This window comes from Geotrypetes seraphini, chromosome 7 (genome assembly GCF_902459505.1).
Source record: "Geotrypetes seraphini chromosome 7, aGeoSer1.1, whole genome shotgun sequence".
NCBI lineage: Eukaryota > Metazoa > Chordata > Amphibia > Gymnophiona > Dermophiidae > Geotrypetes > Geotrypetes seraphini.
Window position 1 is genome coordinate 58,878,685 of NC_047090.1, and position 18,941 is coordinate 58,897,625.

The 18,941-nt window shown below is 45.1% G+C and overlaps 1 protein-coding gene across 2 annotated transcripts in view; it reads right to left on the reverse strand.

The window, feature by feature from the left end:
- The window catches only part of NUP50 (nucleoporin 50), a 220,834-nt gene extending 205,086 nt beyond the window's left edge, over positions 1 to 15,748 (reverse strand). The window contains exon 1 of one of the 2 annotated variants that reach the window (XM_033951872.1): positions 15,486 to 15,748. In XM_033951872.1, the coding sequence (XP_033807763.1) occupies positions 15,486 to 15,620 (135 nt within the window). In that variant the 5' untranslated portion in view covers positions 15,621 to 15,748. The remainder of the gene's footprint in view (positions 1 to 15,485) is intronic. The other variant, XM_033951873.1, reaches the window with a different exon arrangement.
- Positions 15,749 to 18,941: the final 3,193 nt, after the last annotated feature.

Below are 18,941 nucleotides of genomic sequence, written 5' to 3' on the forward strand. Positions count from 1 at the left end.
AGGCGTTCCCCACAGTGAAAAAATGTGATGAAGAGGGGCGGAATGGAGTGTCCATTCATGAGGATGCAGGAGACGACTCAAGTTGTCCGCCAAGCAATTCTTCACCCGTTGAATGTAGACAGCTTTGAGGAAGGTGTTGTGGCGGATTGCCCAGTCCCAAACTTTCATAGCTTCTTGACAAAGGGAGGCAGACCCCGTCCCTCCTTGTTTGTTGACATAATACATGGTGACTTGGTTGTCCATCCGAATGAGAACTACTTCATCGTGAAGCAGTTGTTGAAAAGCATTGAGAGCTTTGAGGATCGCTCTGAATTCCAACAGATTGATATGACACTGACAATCCATACTGGTCCATAGGCCTTGAGTACGGAGACCATCGAGATGAGCACCCCAAGAGTGTTGTGAGGACCTTCTGATGGGGGGGGGCGTTTGAAAAAGCAAGCCTCTGGAAAGATTGGAAGAGAGCATCCTACAACAGAGAGACTTCTTCAATGAAGGAGTGACTGAGATGTATAAAGAAGGAGGGTCTCAAACTTGCGTCCACTGAGATGCCAGGGTTCACTGAGGAATTCTGAGGTGAAGTCTGGCAAAAGGAGTCATGTGTACTGTGGATGCCATGTGACCCAGAAGTACCATCATGTGTCTCGCTGAGATGGAAGAGCGGGAAGACACTGTATGACAGAGTTGAAGAAGAGCTTCCAGACGTTGTTGTGGAAGGAATGCTCTGAGTTGGACAGTGTACTAAACAGCTCCAATGAATTGTAGATTCTGTAAGGGCTGATGTTGAGATTTGGGAAAGTTGATTTTGAATCCCAGACTTTGTAGGAACCAGGTAGTCTGTTGGGTCGCTACAATAACCCCTTGAGATGAATGGGGATATGAGTGTAGGCCTCCTTGAGATCAAGAGAGCATAACCAATTGTTCTGCTCGAGAAGGGGATAAAGGGACGTCAGGGACATCATGCAAAACTTTTCTTTGATGAGAAATTTGTTGAGAGCCCTGAGATCTAGAATAGGTCGCCCATCTTCTTTGGAACAAGTAAGTAACGGGAGTAAAACCCCCTGTTCTGCTGTTCCAAGGGAACTGGTTCGATGGTATGGAGACGAAGCAGAGCTTGAGCTTCCTGAAGAAGGGCGGTCTGGGATGGATTGAAAGGATACTCTCTTGGAGGAAGCTCTGGTGGAATCTAAGAGAAATGAAGAGAGTATCCTTCCCTGATGATGGAAAATACCCAGAGGTTGGATGTAATTATCGTCCATCGGTGGTAGAAATGATGGTGACGACCTCCTATAGGGGGAAAATGAGACAGAGTCAGAACGGTGGAGGTTATGCTTTGTTTTAAACAGTCAAAAAGGCTGAGTAGCCTTAGGTGCAGCAGAAGGTTGAGGTTTCTGTTGTTTCTAAGGCTGCTGTTTCTTTAGAGGAGGACGATTATAAGGAGCCGTCCTCAGAGTAAAACGCCGCTGATAGATAGGAGCAGGGCGTGCAGGTTTTGCAGGAGCTGGCTTCGGCTTGGGTCTGACAATAGATGCAATAGACAAGTTCTTAGTGGCTGCCTCGATGGATTCATCAAAGAGGTCATTGCCATCACAAGGGATATTAGCCAAGCGGTCTTGAAGATTGGGGTCCATATCAATGGTACAAAGCCAAGCAGGACGACACAAAGCCACAGAACAAGCATCTGCCAGGGCAGACAACTCGAAGACATCGTAAGATGACTGCAGGAGATGCAATCTGAGTTGGGATAAAGAAGCTAGGACTTCTTGAAATTCAAAATGCTTTTGAGTATCCAGATAAGTCAAAAAGTTTGGCAATAGTTGTCTATAGTTTTCCCTTCCCTTCCAGGAGGAACGGTGGCTTAAACCTTGGAAGGATGGGACCTCTTTAAGGAGGACTCGACAAGCAGGGATTGATGAGATAACTGCGAATTGTCAAACCCTTTGCGATGCACAGTTTTATACCTAGAGTCCAATTTTCCTGGAACAGCTGGTATGGAAAAAGGTGTTTCCATGCATCGACCAAAAGCCTGGTTCAAAATCTTATGAAGTGGAAGCTTAAGAGACTTTGCCGGAGGTTGAGGAAGCTGCATGACTTCGAGATACTCCTTAGAGTATTTGGAGCCAGTATCTAATTGAAGGTCCAAGTCCACAGCCATCTGACGAAGAAAAGATGAGAAAGATAGCTGATCTGCCAATGCTTTGCCTCGAGAAGGACTCAAGGACGTCGAGGCAGCCTGGGAGCCGCTGCAAACGACGAAGGTTTGATGAGGCTCGAGATGGAAGCAGTAGAAGCAGGAGGAACCTCGGCAGGAGTCGAGGCCGAGGTAGTCTTCGAAGTCAAGGGATCATGTAATTCGCTTAGTTTTAATAGGCGAACCATCAAATTTTAATAAACTTGAAACTTGATCAGTAGAAGATTCCATCTCGAAGAGCTCATCCACCAAAATACGACGACGATTGAAAGCTCGAGGCTGAAGTGTTTGACAGCGCAGGCACAATCTAGGATGATGTTTAGGCCCAAGGCACTTGAGGCAGCGATGGTGTGGGTCCATAAGAGAGATCGCACGCTGACACTTGTCACACTTCTTGAAGCCTGTGACAGGCCGGGACATAGAAATGAAAATAACCGCCGCAAGATCGAAGCCCTCGGGCCGCGGCCGAGCGGCCTGTCCCAGAAAACGGACGGAAGAGGAAAATTTTTTTTTTTAAACTGGAAATAAAAGAAAGAAAATAAGAACAGCGATTCGTGAAGAAAAAAATAACAAACCGCGGTTCAGAGAAAGCACAAGTAACGAAGTTAACGCAGAGAGTCAAAGACTGACTTTTCAGCTCCGCGGAAAACTGAGAACTGAGAAGACGCGCCCTACGCTGGGCGGGAAGGCACTCGCGCATGCGTGGTGCGGGCAACTCAAAACTTCGAGTTTCTTCAAGCAAGTCTGCTTGTGAGGCGTCCGCATCCGAGCTCCGTCGATGACGTCACCCATATGTGAGAATACCTGCCTGCTTGTCCTGGGATAAACTAATTTACCAGAATGAGATCCAGCCCCCGTCTGACCAATTTCCCCATCTTAGGCACTATGAAGTATCCCGTGGTTCTGGAAGAACTAAAACTACTGCCCCGAGTACCAGTAACACTTAAAAGGGGTCTCACACAAATGTAATCTTTGGAAGCTCAATACATGTTGATTCCAAGAAAGAATCTGAAATGGGAGGAAGATTCAAAGTTGCAAACATCCTGAAAAATGCCCAAAGCCCCCTGACCTGATATCATAGTGTCTCCCCCCTCACGAGAAAGCATAAAGAGTTACCAGAGGAAATGAAGAGCAGACAGTCGGGGAACGGCTGGATGAGAGCTGTAAATTCTGAAAGAAGAAAGGAACTTTCCCACAAAAAATCCAGCTTTGTGATGTAAGATGGAGTATGTTGGAATTCTGAAAACAGTACTAATTCCATGCAATGTTAGCCAAACACTTACTACCTTTAAAGTGAAGACGTACTAGACGGAATATAGAAGCTGCATTGATTGCCCCATGGGAAACAATCTACACCCTAATTGTTATCAGACAAAAAAGAGAGCTTCAGGGATGATTCCAACAGCCACATAACATTTGCTACTCTGTAGGTTTGGGAGAATAGATAACTTGTCCCTGGTTAGAAGGAGCCACACAGCTCTTCCTGCCAGGTCTGTCTAGCAGGTGCCATGAGAAGATGGTGACCTGAGAAATCTGTGCGAATAGCTTTGAAACTTGCAGTCCCTGGCACCCTAGAAATAGAAAAGACAGTTCAGGAATCAATTCTATAGTGCTACCAGACACACACAGCACTTTAGTGCTACCACACACACAGTGCTGCACAGAGGCACAAAAAATAAGAAAACCTCTAAACCTCTATCAGGGACACCGAGAGAGACAAGAAGATACCCATATGAAACACAGGGTACTCTCATGCCGCTGACATCACTGTGCAGCAATTTGCCTTCTCCTGACCCATAACAGCAAAAAACTGAGATTGGACAGCTGAGCACAGGCCAGAATATCTTTCTTAAGCACCGTGAGGCATAACAGTACAGTCGTAATTAAAGTAGTTAAGTCTTTTCAAGCAGAGTGGGGAAACACACACACATGATATATCACTGCAACAGTGGCAAAAGCTGTTGAAACGCTTCTGACAAGTAGAATCCCGAAAACAGGGAAGCCGCAGAATAGTGACCTAAGTCAGCTGCAAAATAAACTCCGTGAATGCTGCGATATTCCTGCTAGCGCCGGAGACTCAAGCGTGTGCCTGTTTCATGCCGAAATGAGCTGGCTATCAAAAATGCATTAAAAACCTACCCAGAGCCAACCATTAAAAATTTTTTTTTTCCACTGTCATGGTATAAAATGCTTAAAATGAACATTGGAGAGAAATAAATGAATGTTGCTTCGTTCTCAACTCAGGAAAACAAGTGCATGCCTCTTGCGCTCAGTCAGGAACCGGCTATGTGAAGAACACACTCTGAGCCGTCCAAATATTTACCTCCACCCAGTCGCGGGAACTGCCAAGCAGAGTCCGCCTCGGGGCGATATCCCACTACCGCTGTGGCGCTGCTGCCAAAGTAAGAAAACAAGCGCGCGCCTACAACACACGGAAAGGCACTAGTTCCGTCAATGGAGCTCTATCCATACACCCAAAGCCCTTTACTGAATAAACTTCATACAAATGTAAATTTACTTGTCAGTCACTAAACCATTTCCACAACTCTACAAAATATAGTGTTTGATAAAAAACATTTCTTCTGTAGACACACACCAAACCCGCAGCTCCACCACAACCAGAAACCAGAAAAGAAGTCCAAAAAAAAAAAATATACTCACAACTTTGTTGATAGTGCCAGGAGATGCCGGTTGCTCAGCACTATGAGGGCAGAACTGTTTAATAATAATAATAATAATTTATTTCTTATATACCGCCAAAGCCATAGTAGTTCGAGGCGGTTTACAGTGAAGAAGGGCTGGACAATCAGCGAAAGGTTACAATGGTACAATCAGAGAAACTAGGTGCCAGAGAAAATGGTACAATCGGTGAAAGATGGAGTAATCAGAGCAAAAAAAAAGGTACAATCAGAGCAAAACAGTACAGTAAAGAAGGTCAGGACCATCTGCATAAGGATAAATCTAAAAAAATGTTGGTATAACAAAGGGGGTCACTGTGGTCTCTCTTTTTTTCTGTTTTTTTTATAGTGAAGGGAAAGAAGAAAAATTGAGACCCAATCAGACCCTCTATCATTGAAGGGAGGGTGAGGCAGGGACCTGGGGGGGCCCAGGTGTGGAGGGAGGGTGAGGCAGGGGACCTGGGGGGCCCAGGTGTAACCCCTAAAGTCGGCACCGTTCAGCCAGACACCCCAGTCTCACTGAAGAGAAATCTCACCAGGAGAAATAAAATTGCCATCTCACTGAAGAGAAACCTCAATAGGAGAAATAGAATGGCAGTCTCACTGAAGAGAAACCTCAACAGGAAAAAATAATTTTCCAGTCACAGCCAGAATTAAGGAGCTAGTTGAATAGCGACCATCACCTGCTGGGAGATACAGCATACTGAAGATGCAGGAGGCGTGCCAGCCAATAGGACCACCTGTTAATCAGTTTCTCTATCTCCACCTGCTTGTAGATGTGTGCTATCCCATTGGTCTCTGGATTCATCTGCTGCTGTTGCTAAGGAAAATATATTACAACTAGTGTTTAAGCCCGTTAGATTAACGGGTGCTAGATGACCGCCTTTCCTGCTTTTGAACCTGGGCAGAGGCAGAGCCGGGGTGGGAGGGAGTGACGGTGGGAGAGCAATTTCAAAGCCTCGGCAGCGGCGGCTCCTTGACCAATCCGTGCTTACAACGGCCCCCACACTCGCGGACTGGCTGGCTCCCCCACCAAAGCCCTTCGCAGCGGCAGCCCCTCCCGCATCCGTCCCCGCGTCCCAAGCCTCTCCGAAGGCCAGCTCCCACGAAAATGGTACCCCTCTGTCCAAAGCCGCCGCGGCAGCCTCCCTCAAGACACATTTCAAATTTGACATATTGTAATCATAAAACAGAAAATAAAATTATTTTTCTTACCTTTTGTTGTCTGGTCATTATTCATACCATGTAGGGGTCCCAGGCTATGGTTGGCTTTTGATAACTCGCTTGCCAGGGCCCCATCTTTCTTCTTCCCTCCCTCCATCCCTGCAGCTGAAGACAGGCACCTCCCCCCAGTGGTCTGAGACAGGAGGGAGCAGTTAGGAGAGGTTCTGAGAGCAAAGAGGGGCTCAACAGCGCACAACCACCTTTCCTTCCCTCCCTCCATCAGGTGCAGTGCAGCTCCACCAATGTTAAAAAGAGCCGCGTAGAAATCGGAGGCCTGCCACTGCCGTAGCACTTTCCCCTCTGCCTTGGTCCCGCCCCTTCTCTGACATATGGGACCGCGGCAGAGGGAATGTGTTACGGTGGCGGCAGGGCTCCAATTTCAAAGCAGCTCCTTTTAACATAGGCAGAGCTGAACTGTACCTGATGGAAGAAGGGAAGGAACAGTGGGGCAAATTTCGGCAATGGCAGGAATTGTTTGGCGGGCCAAGCACCGTGAAACTTTGTTTCTTTAGGCAGCCCCGGTTGTTTACTTGGATTCAATGTCAGCATTAGGGTTCGCCGGCCGCCAGCCGTGAGAGCCGGGTGAGGAAGGCCGCCGCAGGCTCGTGGCTAGGTAGGGGGACAACAATGGTGCTTATGCTCAAGCCCCCGCCGCAGCTCCTCTCTCGATCCTGGGGCGGTTCGAGAGAGGAGTCGTGGCGGCGGCTTGAGCATAAGCGCGATTGTTGTCCCCCTACCTAGCCGCGAGGCTGCGGCGGCCTTCCTCACCCGGCTCTCACGGCTGACGGCTGGCGGTCGGCGAACCCTAATGCTGACATTGAATCCAAGTAAACAACCGGGGCTGCCTAAAGAAACATGGTAATCATATTCTGTCCTGAAAGCCCCCGCCGCAGCTCCTCTCTCGATCCTGCTGCAGTTCGAGAGAGGAGCCGTGGCAGCAGCTTTAGCATAGTGCACAGTGAGAGCCAGGGGCGCGCATGCGCACTCGTATTTTCGCAATGGATCAGGGAACACGTTTTTAGTGCGCATGCGCGACCTATCATTTTATTATATTAGATGCAATCAAGTCAAAAGTAAATGAAACATTATGAGTTTAAGCTAAAGTCCACTATACAGAGAGGATGGATCAGAAAATTACTATATTTTTCGTTCTATAGGATGCAACCAACCATAGGACGCAACCCCCTATGGAGGAAGAAAAACCAAGGAAAAAAATCTTGGTTCTTCCTCCTCTACACATAGGTGCGTCTGGTGGTGGTCTGGTGCTGGAAAGCCCACAGCTTGCACATACAAGTCTGGTGCTGGGAAGCAGCAGCCGTGAATACACCTTCCCCTGCCCCAATGCACTTTTTTTTAACAGGTGGTGATCCAGTGTGGTCTCCTACTGGATGGCTGCCTTTCTCCTTGCAGAGTGGTGCACAACGCAAGAGCGTGACTTTTGTGCTTCCTGACTGGTCCCAAAGTATTCCATGATTGGCTGACGTCAATTCACTGATGGCAGCCAATCACGGAGCAGCGCAACACCAGGCAGGAAGCACAAAGGTCGCGCTCCTGTGTCGTGCGCCGCTCTGCAAAGAGAAAAACAGCCGTCCAGAAGGAGACTGCGCTGGACCACCGCCCATTAAAAAAAGATACCTGGGGCGGGGGGAGGTGTATTCGCTCCATAAGACACACTCACTTTTCCACCACCACCACCATAGCCTCAGGTGTCAAAGATATCTTATTTTGCAGCACAGCTTCAGTTCCTGACCCTTGCAGGGAGCTCTCAACTAATCCTGCTCTGCTGATTATCACCTCCCCCAGCAAATTTGACACCTCTTAGGGAGAAGAAATGCTGGGTGGGGCAGAAACATTGCTGGTTTTTGAAGGCTGCACAGAAGAGTTTCTAAGATCCAGGCTTAAGGAGGCATCAGGCTCAGAAGAAAACCCAGTAGCTCCTGCTTCCTGGCATCTCAAGCAGCTTTCAGCACCGGATACTGAAGTATCTGTTGCTCGTTGAACAAAAGGGTCTATCGGACCCATCACAGGAGTGCTCATGGTCTCCGAGGGATAGACACAGGGCTAACAGAAGATGGCTGGACTCAGATAACAGAACCCTGCAAGACTAGTACTGTGATTCTACCCATCCTTAAACTGGAAAACCGATATGCTGCCCTGGAAGTGGAAGAGATGAGAGAATCCCAGGGAGAGGAAGGACCAAAGCTTGAAATCCCCAAAATTACTGGATCTGTGACCACTAGAAGGCATAAGATACTGGTGGTTGGCGATTCCCTTCCGAGGGCTACAGAAGCATCCATCTGCAAACCAGACTTGATGTCCCGGGAGGTATGCTGTCCCAGGAGGTATGCTGCCCAAATTCAAGATGTTACGGAGAGCTTGACGAAAATCATCAAGTCTGATGACTATTATCCAATTCTGCTCAACCACATTGGCACTAACGATATTGCCAGGTACTTTTGCGAATGTATCAAAAGTGACTTTGTGGCTCTGGGAGAGAAGGTGAAAGCAGTTAGGTATGCAGGTGGTATTCTCATCCATCCTCCCTGCCAAGGGAAAAGGCCAGGGCAGAGAAGCTTGCAACTTGGAGATGAATATGTGGCTACGTAGATGGTGTTGTTGAGAGCATCTTGGCTTCCTGGACCATGGGATGATTTTCCAAGGGCTGTAGAGCAGAGATTGTGTGTGTCTATCAAAGAAGAGAAGTGTCTTTGGTAGCAGGGTGGCTAATCTAATGCAGAGAGCTTTAAATTAGAAGTGATGGGGCAGGGTGATCATAAGCCCACAGGTGAGTATAAGCCCACAGGTAAGTAAATCACGGAATACCTCCTACACGGATGGGAAAAGGGGGCAATGTCTGGAATGCTCAAAGTATGGGAAACAAGATTCTGGATCTAGAAGCTGTGATGGAAGAAGATGAGTTGGATATAGTGGCGATCACGGAGAGGTAGTTCAAAGAGAACCATGTAGTTATACTGGGCTATAATCTGTTCAGGAAAGACAGGGGAGTAGTATTTTATCTTAAAGATCATATTAAACACACAAACAACCCCCTTCTACTAAAAAAAAACACACTCCAGAGAAAACAGAGAATAAAGTGGAAGCAAATAAATCAACTTTCTGTCAATGCAAAGGCTTTACAGACATCTAAGCCAACCAATGTGAAAGGTTACAAAGGAAAAAGCCTGGGAGGAGCTCTGAGGTTTTTTCCTTTGTAACCTTTCACATTGGTTGGCTTAGATGTCTGTAAAGCCTTTGCATTGACAGAAAGTTGATTATTTGCTTCCACTTTATTCTCTGGAGTGTGTTGTTTTTTTTAGTAGAAGGGGCTTGTTTGTGTATTATATGATCCTTCTGCACTTGTGTTTGGTGATCAAAGATCATATTAAAGCCATACAATTGCAGGATCTGCAGATCAAGGAAGAAGTACTGTGGATCAATTTGGGAAGAGGGAATGGTAAATATATTTATATCTGTGCGATATACAGGCCTCTTTCACAGATGGAAGTGGACAGATTTAATAGTAGACATTCAAAATATATCTAAAAAAGGGAAAGTTTTACTATTAGGTGATTTTAACATGCCAGATGTTGATTGGAATATACCTATTGTGGGGACTTCTAGAAGTATGGAGTTTCAGCAATTGGTAATGTAATCCATACTGGACGGGGTCATACTGAACTTAGTGCTTACAAACAGTGAAAATGTTTCCGATGTTACAGTAGGTGATCATATGGCATCCAGTGAACACTGCATGGTACGGTTTAATATTAAGAAGGTTATATTGAGGGCTTATACAAAAGTAAAGGTTCTAGACTTAAAAACAAAACTAACTTTGTTCGGATAGAGGATTACATCAATGAATTGTTGTCTGGATGGGAAGGAGTGGAAACGCAGTGGGAAAAAATGAAAGGAGTTATTGTAAGAGTGACAAACCTTCCTGTGAGGCAAGTAAGTAAAAGTGAGAGGAAAAGAAGGCCACTTTGGTTCTCAAAAGTAGTAGCTGAGAAAGTAAGGATTGCTTTCATAAACTACATAAGATCACAGAAAGAGGAAGACCGGCAAAAATATCTGGAAAAGTTAAGAGGCTGGTCGAATAGTCACAAAGCAAAGATAGAAATAGAAGAAAAAAACAGCTGAAGGCATTTTTTAGATACATCAGTGATAGAAGAAGTGCGACTCAAAAGTGAAGGGGAGAAATACTGTATGTAGAAGCTGATAAAGAAAAGGCTGAATGGCTTAACAAATATTTCTGTTCTGTGTTCACGGCTGAAGCGCCAGGAGCAGGACTGCATAAGACAAACACGAATAGGGATGAAGGAGTGGTATACCCTGATCGGTTTTCAGAGGGTTGTATTCATGAGGAGCTAACTAAATTAAAGGTAGACAAAGCAATGGAGCCAGATGGTGTACATCCGTGGGTGCTGAAGGAACTTAGGGAACTTTTGGTAGGCTCCGCTGACTGACCTTTTCAATACTTCTCTAGAATTGGGAGTGGTACCAGACTGGAGAAGGGCAGATGTGGTCCCTCTACACAAAATGGAAGTAAGGAAGAAGTAGGAAATTACAGGCCGGTAAGTCTGACCTCTATAGTAAGCAATTAATGTAGAGGGAGTGCGCTAGATGTGGTGCATTTAGATTTTAGCAAAGCCTTTGACAGTGTTCCACACAGACGTCTAATAAATAAACTGAGTGCTCTCGGGATGGGCCCCAAAGTGATGGGCTGGATTAGGAATTGGTTGAATGGAAGACGACAGAGGGTAGTGGTCAATGGATATCGCTCTGAGGAAAGGGATGTTACCAGTGGTGTGCCTCAAAGTTCTGTTCTTGGACCTGTTCTTTTTAACAATTTCATAAGCAATATTGCTAAAGGGCTCTCAGGTAAGATTTGCCTTTTTGTGGATGATACCACAATCTGCAAGAGTAGACATCCCAGATGGTGTGAATAACATGAAGAAAAACCTAGTGAAGCTTGAAGAATGGTCTGAAATTTGGCAGCTAAAATTTAATGCTAAGAAATGAAAGGTCATGACTTTGGGCTGCAAAAAGCTGAAGAAAAGGTACAGTTTAGAGGGTGAAGAACTTGTATGCACAACAGAAGAGTAGGACTTGGGTGCAACTGTATGTGATGATCTTAAGATGGCCAAACAGGTTGAAAAGGTGATGGCAAAAGATAGAATGATGCTAGGGTGCATAGGAAGAGGTATGGCCAGTAGGAAAAAGGAGATACTGATGCCCCTGTATAAGACTCTGATGAGACCTCATTTAGAATAGTGTGTACAATTCTGGAGACCACACCTTCAAAAAGATATTAAAAGGATGGAGTCGGTCCAGAGGAAAGCTACTAAAATGGTGAATGGTCTTTGTCATAAGGCGTATGGGGACAGACTTAAAGATCTCAATATGTATACTTTGTTGTTTTGGTTTTTGGGTTTTTTTTTATTCTTTATTTATAATTTTAACAATTGACAATCTTTAAAAGTCAAAGCAAAAATAGCCTGTATAAGGAAAAGATAAATATAAAATATTGCATATGACAGGAAAATAAAGAAAAAAATACAGGTTGTAATTAGTCCACCATATATTAAAGAGCTGAAATTAAGTTGATATTATCAAAAGCAAATATTTTAAAAGAAAACTAAAGATGAGGCAATACAGATCCCAAACATTTCTTTCTTTTCGAGCTAACATACTGTATTATAACTCAGGATACATCTATAGGTTGTACTTTAGCGGAAATAAGTTTATATAATTGTTGCGGCTCTTAAAAGACATCTATTTCCATTAAACATGACGACATACTTGCAGGGGATATCTCAAAACAAAGGTTGCTCCCAACTGAATGACCTTCGGTCTCAATCAGAAATTGTTTCCTTCTCTTTTGGGTAGAATGAGATAAATTTGGATACATTCTTATAACGTTAGACAAAAAAGGTACATCTTTATACTTAAAAAAAACAACTTAAGCATCCATTCCTTATCTAAGTCTATAGCAAATTAATGTGGCTGTAGTCTGGACCTCCATATCCGACTTCTCCAGGAAATTAGATAAGTCCAAGCTATCAGCAGATGAATTCTGCTACTTAGGACTTTGAGCTTTAATGCATCTAGGTAAATAATATATTTTGGAGATAGGTGGATATGAGGTCTCTGGTACCTTAAGAACTTCTTTTAAACATAACTAAAGCAGTTATCGGAAATATTTCTCACTGCGATTTTATGCACCACTCTGCTTGTTTCAAGCCATTTTCAGGTTTTATGCTCAAAGACATGTACATTGTTTTGCTCATATATCTTTGTACCCTATATCAACTGGACCCCTGAGGAAGGCAGTCTCACCGAAACAAGGACCGTGTAGGGTCCATCAGAACAATCATACGTGTATTACTAATTCAGACTTATTTGTATTTTTATTGTGAAAAGCAAAGAAAATCATCTTTCAGGACATCCAGTCTGTTGTTTTTATCTTTGAAAATATTTTTGGGAAATTAATAACCTGGAGATTACTTCTCCTAATAGAATTTGCCACCATTTCTTGTTAAAAGTGCAAACTTGCACTATCTTTGACCCAGGTCAAAGCCTGGGCCTCCAGAGTCTTTATCCTAGTGTCCGCATCTTCCACTTTAATTTACAAATTCAGTACTTTAGTCTTAAGCTCCAAATTTTCTGATAACACCATGGTACACTTTGAGAAAAGTTGCTCAATTTGATTTCCCAAAGAGATTTGTAAGCTGGATATTGCCTCCAGACCTAAAAGACCTAAAGACCTTGGGTCTAATCAAAGAGTCAACCTCAGTTCTGGGCCCTGCAGTAGAAACCAAAGTACTTTTTGCTGCAGCAGAAATTGTTAAATTTTCCTGTACTTGTTCCAGTCTCCCCGGTGGCTGTGTTGATGTTAAAGAAAGCTCCTCCTGCTTCCTTTCATGGACAGCCATTCTGTCCTGTTGGGCTGGCAGGACGTCCCGAGTCAGTCCAGCCAAAAACAGCTCCTCCAATACCTCAGGGCGAGTCGGCGGGCTCTGCTCATCAGTGGATAGGGTGGCTTCCTCAAAAGAGATTGTGTGTGTCTCAGCTTGCGCGCCCTCTCCAGACAAAGTTTGATCCTCCGGATATGTTATTCGAGAGCTTCGCTCAACAAAGAGATCCATCGGCTCGGTCTGACCAACAGCTGATTCATCCAGGAAAACCCGAACCTTTGATTTTCTCTTCACCATTAGGCTGAAGGAAGAAAAGTTTCAGAGAAGACCGTGACGGCATCTCCCTGCTGAGCTCATGCCACCATCTTGGGTAAGCTCCTCCCCTCAATATGTATACTTTGGAGAAAAGGTGGGAGAGGGAGTTGATATGAAAGAGACGTTTAAATACCTATGTAGCATAGATGCGCATGAGTCGAGTCTCCTTCATTTGAAAGGAAGCTCTGGAATGAGAAGGCATAGGATAAAGTTAAGAAGTGATAGGCTCAGGAGTAATCTAAGGAAAAACCTTTTTACAGAAAAGGTGGTAGATGTGTGGAACAGTCTCCTGGAAGAGGTGGTGGAGACCGAGCCTGTGTCTGATTTCAAGAGGGCCTAGGATAGGCATGTGGGATCTCTTAGAGAGAGAAAGAGATAATGGTTACTGCAGATGGGCAATCTGGATGGGCCATTTGGCCTTTTATCTATCATGTCTCTATGCTGCTTCAGGAGCTGGAAGGAGATATGTGTCCAACACTGCTGCTTCAGGAGCTGGAGGAAGGGAGATATGTGTCCAACGCTGCTGCTTCAGAGGGAGGAGGAGGGAGGGAGGAGGGTTGTTGGGTCAGGAGTGCATGACTTTGGAGGTTTCTGAGGAGTGCAGGAGACAAGGGGGGGGGGGGGTTGCCAGTTAGTTGAATACAAGTTAACTGGGATTCTACTGTATTTTCTGTTTCCAAACCTTAAAAAAGTTTGGAAAAGATAACAATTTGAGTAATTCAGATGTGACTGCAACAGCAGAGCAGTACTTCAGTGACCAGATAGAGTATTTTTGGGAAGGGTTACAGAAACTTCAGACACTACATGCCAAGTGTGTTGAACTTAGGGGTGAATATATGGAACAATTTGTAAGTTTCATGGCTCCAAGTCATTCCCTTCTTGGCTGGGCTGAGAACTTTACAGCACCCCCTTAGTATTTAAGAGTGGTCTTTTAGGAGGGTTTGTTGATTTGCTACACCACCACTGTATTATTTTTAAAGGAGCTGGCAAGTCATTGTCCCTTCCCATTTTTTTATTTTTGACATCAAACTTGTGATGCCAAGTTCAACTTCACCATATACCTATTTTTTATGTTGCACACATTGTTATATAATCAAGCACAGGCTGTTTGTAATGAAAATGAGCACACTAGGATGACGTATTACAAGATAAGTAATGTGTGGAAATTGAATGTATAACAACAGTGAATTTATTACAATAGTACATTGTGGTGGACTGGGACCAGTAAGTGCAATGATGGTCCCTTTACTAGCTTGTGCTTTTCTTTAATTTAGCAGGAAAGCTGATGGTCTGAGCACTTTACTTTAAAAACAAATATTACATTTGTATTAAATGAAGGTGATTGTTAAGTACATCCTGCAGGTACTGTGATAAAAGAGATATTTTCTATACATATTCAACACGGTTATCACTATTAATTTTATGTTAGACAACAGTTTTAGATATATGTATTGTAATTTTATCTTATATGTTAGTTATTTTTGCAATTTTATTAAGGTTCATTTATGGTTTTGATTTCACTAATCATTCTGTGTACTTAACAACCTTTAAGCCCCTGAAGCAGCCCGTTCTAGAAGTAAAGCATGTACTGATAATAAACCAACTGAGCTCATTTCAGGACTTTATAATAAACAGCCGCTCTAAAAACGATTAGTAAATGAAAAAAAAAAATCCCAAAGAAAGTTAACACTGCAAATAGTTTTAAAGAGTTTAAAACTTTTAAGCAACCTTGCCTATCCGTTTAGCTTATATGACAATTTCATACAAGTTGCAAAAACCTGGACCTAAAACACATCTGGCAGGGACTCTTGGAGCAACTTTTCCTTCTATCCACACAAACCTACTTGCGGGGCCACGCCGACAAGGAGACTTAACTGGAACCGAGATCTCCAAAAATTAAAGCAAGAGGGATTCAAAAATCAATTGGCCCTATGGGCGCGCTCCACTGAAACCCCAGCTCATCCTCTTCTACCGCCCGGGATATTATGTGTCCTAGTATTATGTCAGTGGCAGACCAACTGCCACTTTCCAGGCTGCGGACATCCTTACTGGGCTCGAGTGCAGCCCGGTACATTCAGCATCTCCTCCAGCTCTCTCCAAGATTCAAAGTAAAGCAGCCGAAGAAGACAGGCAAGTGGCCTCACGCCAGCCCGCGAACCTTACCTGTGCCCTGGCCCCCACCGAGCCACTCGCCTTCCTCACTCGCGCTTTATATGCGGGCTTACAGAACAAAATGATGTCTTTTTCAGGTGCGTCGCTAGCGTTTGCCTGAGCCACCTCGCTCAGAGCCTTTCTCATACAAACACTTAAGGCATTTCTTAGACTCTTTGCACAGCGGCAAACGTCTCGCTAGTTCCTCCGGCCATTTTGTAATCCAGCACAGTGAAACTACACAAACCACGCTCCGCCCTTGCGCAGGCGCAGCAGCGAGCCGGTAAAGGGCACCGGCGAGAACTGAAAACTTCAAGTCTCGCGAGAAGAGCAGACGGGGAAGGGGTAAAACGCGGACCTCGCGGATCTTAACTGCACGTCCTTAAAAATCCAAGGTCCGTGCCACTTTTAGTCTCAGCGAGTCAGCATAGGTTATGGCTCATAGGTTATGGTACAGTCCTCTATGACAGTGGTTCCCAACCCTGTCCTGGAGGACCACTAGGCCAATTGGGTTTTCAGGCTAGCCCTAATGAATATGCATGAGAGAGATTTGCATATAATGGAAGTGACAGGCATGCAAATCTGCTCCATGCATATTCATTAGGGCTAGCCTGAAAACCCGATTGGCCTGGTGGTCCTCCAGGACAGGGTTGGGAACCACTGCTCTATGACACTTTAGCTCTGACGGATCCTAATGCTTTTCCCTCCCTATGCTGAGACTAAAAGTGGCACAGACCTCAGGGCAAAAGTTTTGCCACTTTTAGTCTCAGCATAGGGAGAGAAAGGAACATAGTAAAACCAGGATTTGCAGGATTCTCAGGATCTCCAGGATGTAGGGCAGACTACCTTAAGAATGGAATGCTCATTTTTTAAATGACAGCAACAGGCTGTCTTTCAGTGGGGAATTTCTCTGTAAAGTCCCTCCCCCTATGATGCGGTTCTATTCTGTGGGTGGGCTTGGCAGAAGACAATGATGTCAGCAAAAGGGGAGGGGACTTCCTGCAGAATGACAGAAAATCAGACAACACAGTTGGTGCAAATTGCAGAGCTAAATAGTGGAAGCTGCTGCAGGGAGTGATTGTGGGGCAGGGGTCTCAAAGTCCCTCCTTGAGGGCCGCAATCCAGTCGGGTTTTCAGGATTCCCCCAATGAATATGCATGAGATCTATGTGCATGCACTGCTTTCAATGCATATTCATTCAGGAAATTCTGAAAACCCGACTGGATTGCAGCCCCCAAGGAGGGACTGAGATCCCTATGGGGGACTGAAAGAGGCATAAAATACAATCAATATGTTCCAGAAAGAAGAAATATAAATAGCATACAAAGTAAAGTGAAGGAAGAGGGGTGGGGGACAGTGGCAGGAAACATCCACATTTTGTACTCCTTCTTTATCAAAAGCACAGGACCTACCAGGATCCTGCAATTCTGACCCCAGGAAGGGCTGCATCTATCTAGTTTCAGCACCCTCAACCAAGAAACATCCTCAAGGCAGAAAACATCCATTCCATGCACTCTTTCCCTATCAAAAGAACAGGATAGAAACATAGAAACATAGAAATAGATGGCAGATAAGGGCCACGGCCCATCCAGTCTGCCCACCCTAATGACCCTCCCCTACCTTTACCTTGTGAATAGATCCCACGTGTCGATCCCATTTGGCCTTAAAATCAGGCACGCAGCTGGCCTCAATCACCTGAAGTGGAAGACTATTCCAGCGATCAACTACCCTTTCAGTAAAAAAGAACTTCCTGTTGTCACCTCGCAGTTTCCCGCCCCTGATTTTCCACGGATGCCCTCTTGTTGCTGAGGGACCCTTGAAAAAGAAGACCTCTTCCTCTGCCTCGATGCGGCCCGTGAGATATTTGAACGTCTCGATCATGTCTCCCCTCTCTCTGCGCTCCTCGAGCGAGTATAGCTGTAATTTTTCTAACCGTTCCTCGTACGGGAGATCCTTAAGTCCCGAGACCATCCTGGTGGCCATTTTCTAGACCGACTCCAGTCTCAGCACATCCTTGCGATAATGCGGCCTCCAGAATTGCACACAGTATTCCAGGTGGGGCCTCACCATGGATCTATACAATGGCATAATGACCTCCGGCTTACGGCTGACGAAACCCCTGTTTATGCACCCCATGATTTGTCTCGCCTTGGATGAAGCTTTCTCCACTTGATTGGCAGCCTTTATGTCCTCACTGACGATCACCCCTAAGTCCCGCTCTGCTACCGTTCTTGTTAGGATCTCATCATTAAGGGTATAAGTCCTGCATGGATTTTGACTACCCAGGTGCATAACTTTGCATTTTTTGGCATTGAAACTGAGTTGCCAGGTCCTAGACCAGCGCTCCAGTAGGAGTAGATCGTGCATCATGTTGTCGGGCAATGAGTTTTTGTCCGTTGTGCTTTTGCCCACTACATTGCTTAGTTTGGCGTCATCGGCGAATAATGTTATTTTACCTCGGAGCCCTTCTGTCAAATCTCTTATGAAGATATTGAATAGGATCGGGCCCAAGACCGAGCCTTGGGGCACTCCACTGATCACCTCCGTCATTTCAGAGGGGGTGCCATTCACCACTACCCTTTGAAGCCTACCTCCAAGCCAGTTCCCCACCCATTTCGTCAATGTGTCGCCCAATCCTATAGAACTCATCTTGCTCAGCAACCTGCGGTGTGGTACGCTATCAAATGCTTTGCTAAAGTCCAGGTATACGATGTCCAGGGACTCCCCAACATCCAGCTTCCCCGTCACCCAGTCAAAGAAGCTGATCAGGTTGAATTGGCAGGATCTCCCCTTAGTAAATCCATGTTGATGGAGATCCCGTAGATTCTCCTCATTCAGGATCGTATCCAATTGGCGTTTGATTAGAGTTTCCATTAGTTTGCTCACTATTGATGTGAGACTCCTGGATATGTCAGGATGTTTCAGGATGTACCAGGATCCTGCAATTCTGACCCCAGGAAGGGCTGCATCTATCTGGTTTCAGCACCCTCAACCTATAAGACAGGAAACACCCATTATCCCAGTCAAGCAGGCAGCATATTCTCACATGTGGGTGACGTAATCCTTGGAGCCCTGGTACAGACAGCTTAAAAAGTGTATTGCTACATTAAGAATTTTAAAAAGTTCACGAATGACCACACCACATTTGCAAGAGTGCCTTCCTGCCCGACCTAGGCTTCCGTGGAGCTAAGTTGTATTTTTTTGAATGTCATTCAATTTTGCCTTGTTGCCTTCCCGCTGTCATATATTTTCTTTTTTCTTTAAAAAAAAATATATAATAAAACGGGTTTTATTTTTTACCTCTTGCAGGCAGAGAGCTAGAGGAGGTGAAGGTGGTATGGGTGAGGGTAGGAGAAGTGAGGGGGCACCTGCTGCTGTGATGTGGATGAGGTTCAAGCAGGGAGAGAGTGGATGATCGAATGAGAGGGAGAAAGTGTTGGATCTTTAGAGAGTGGAGAAGAGGAGAAG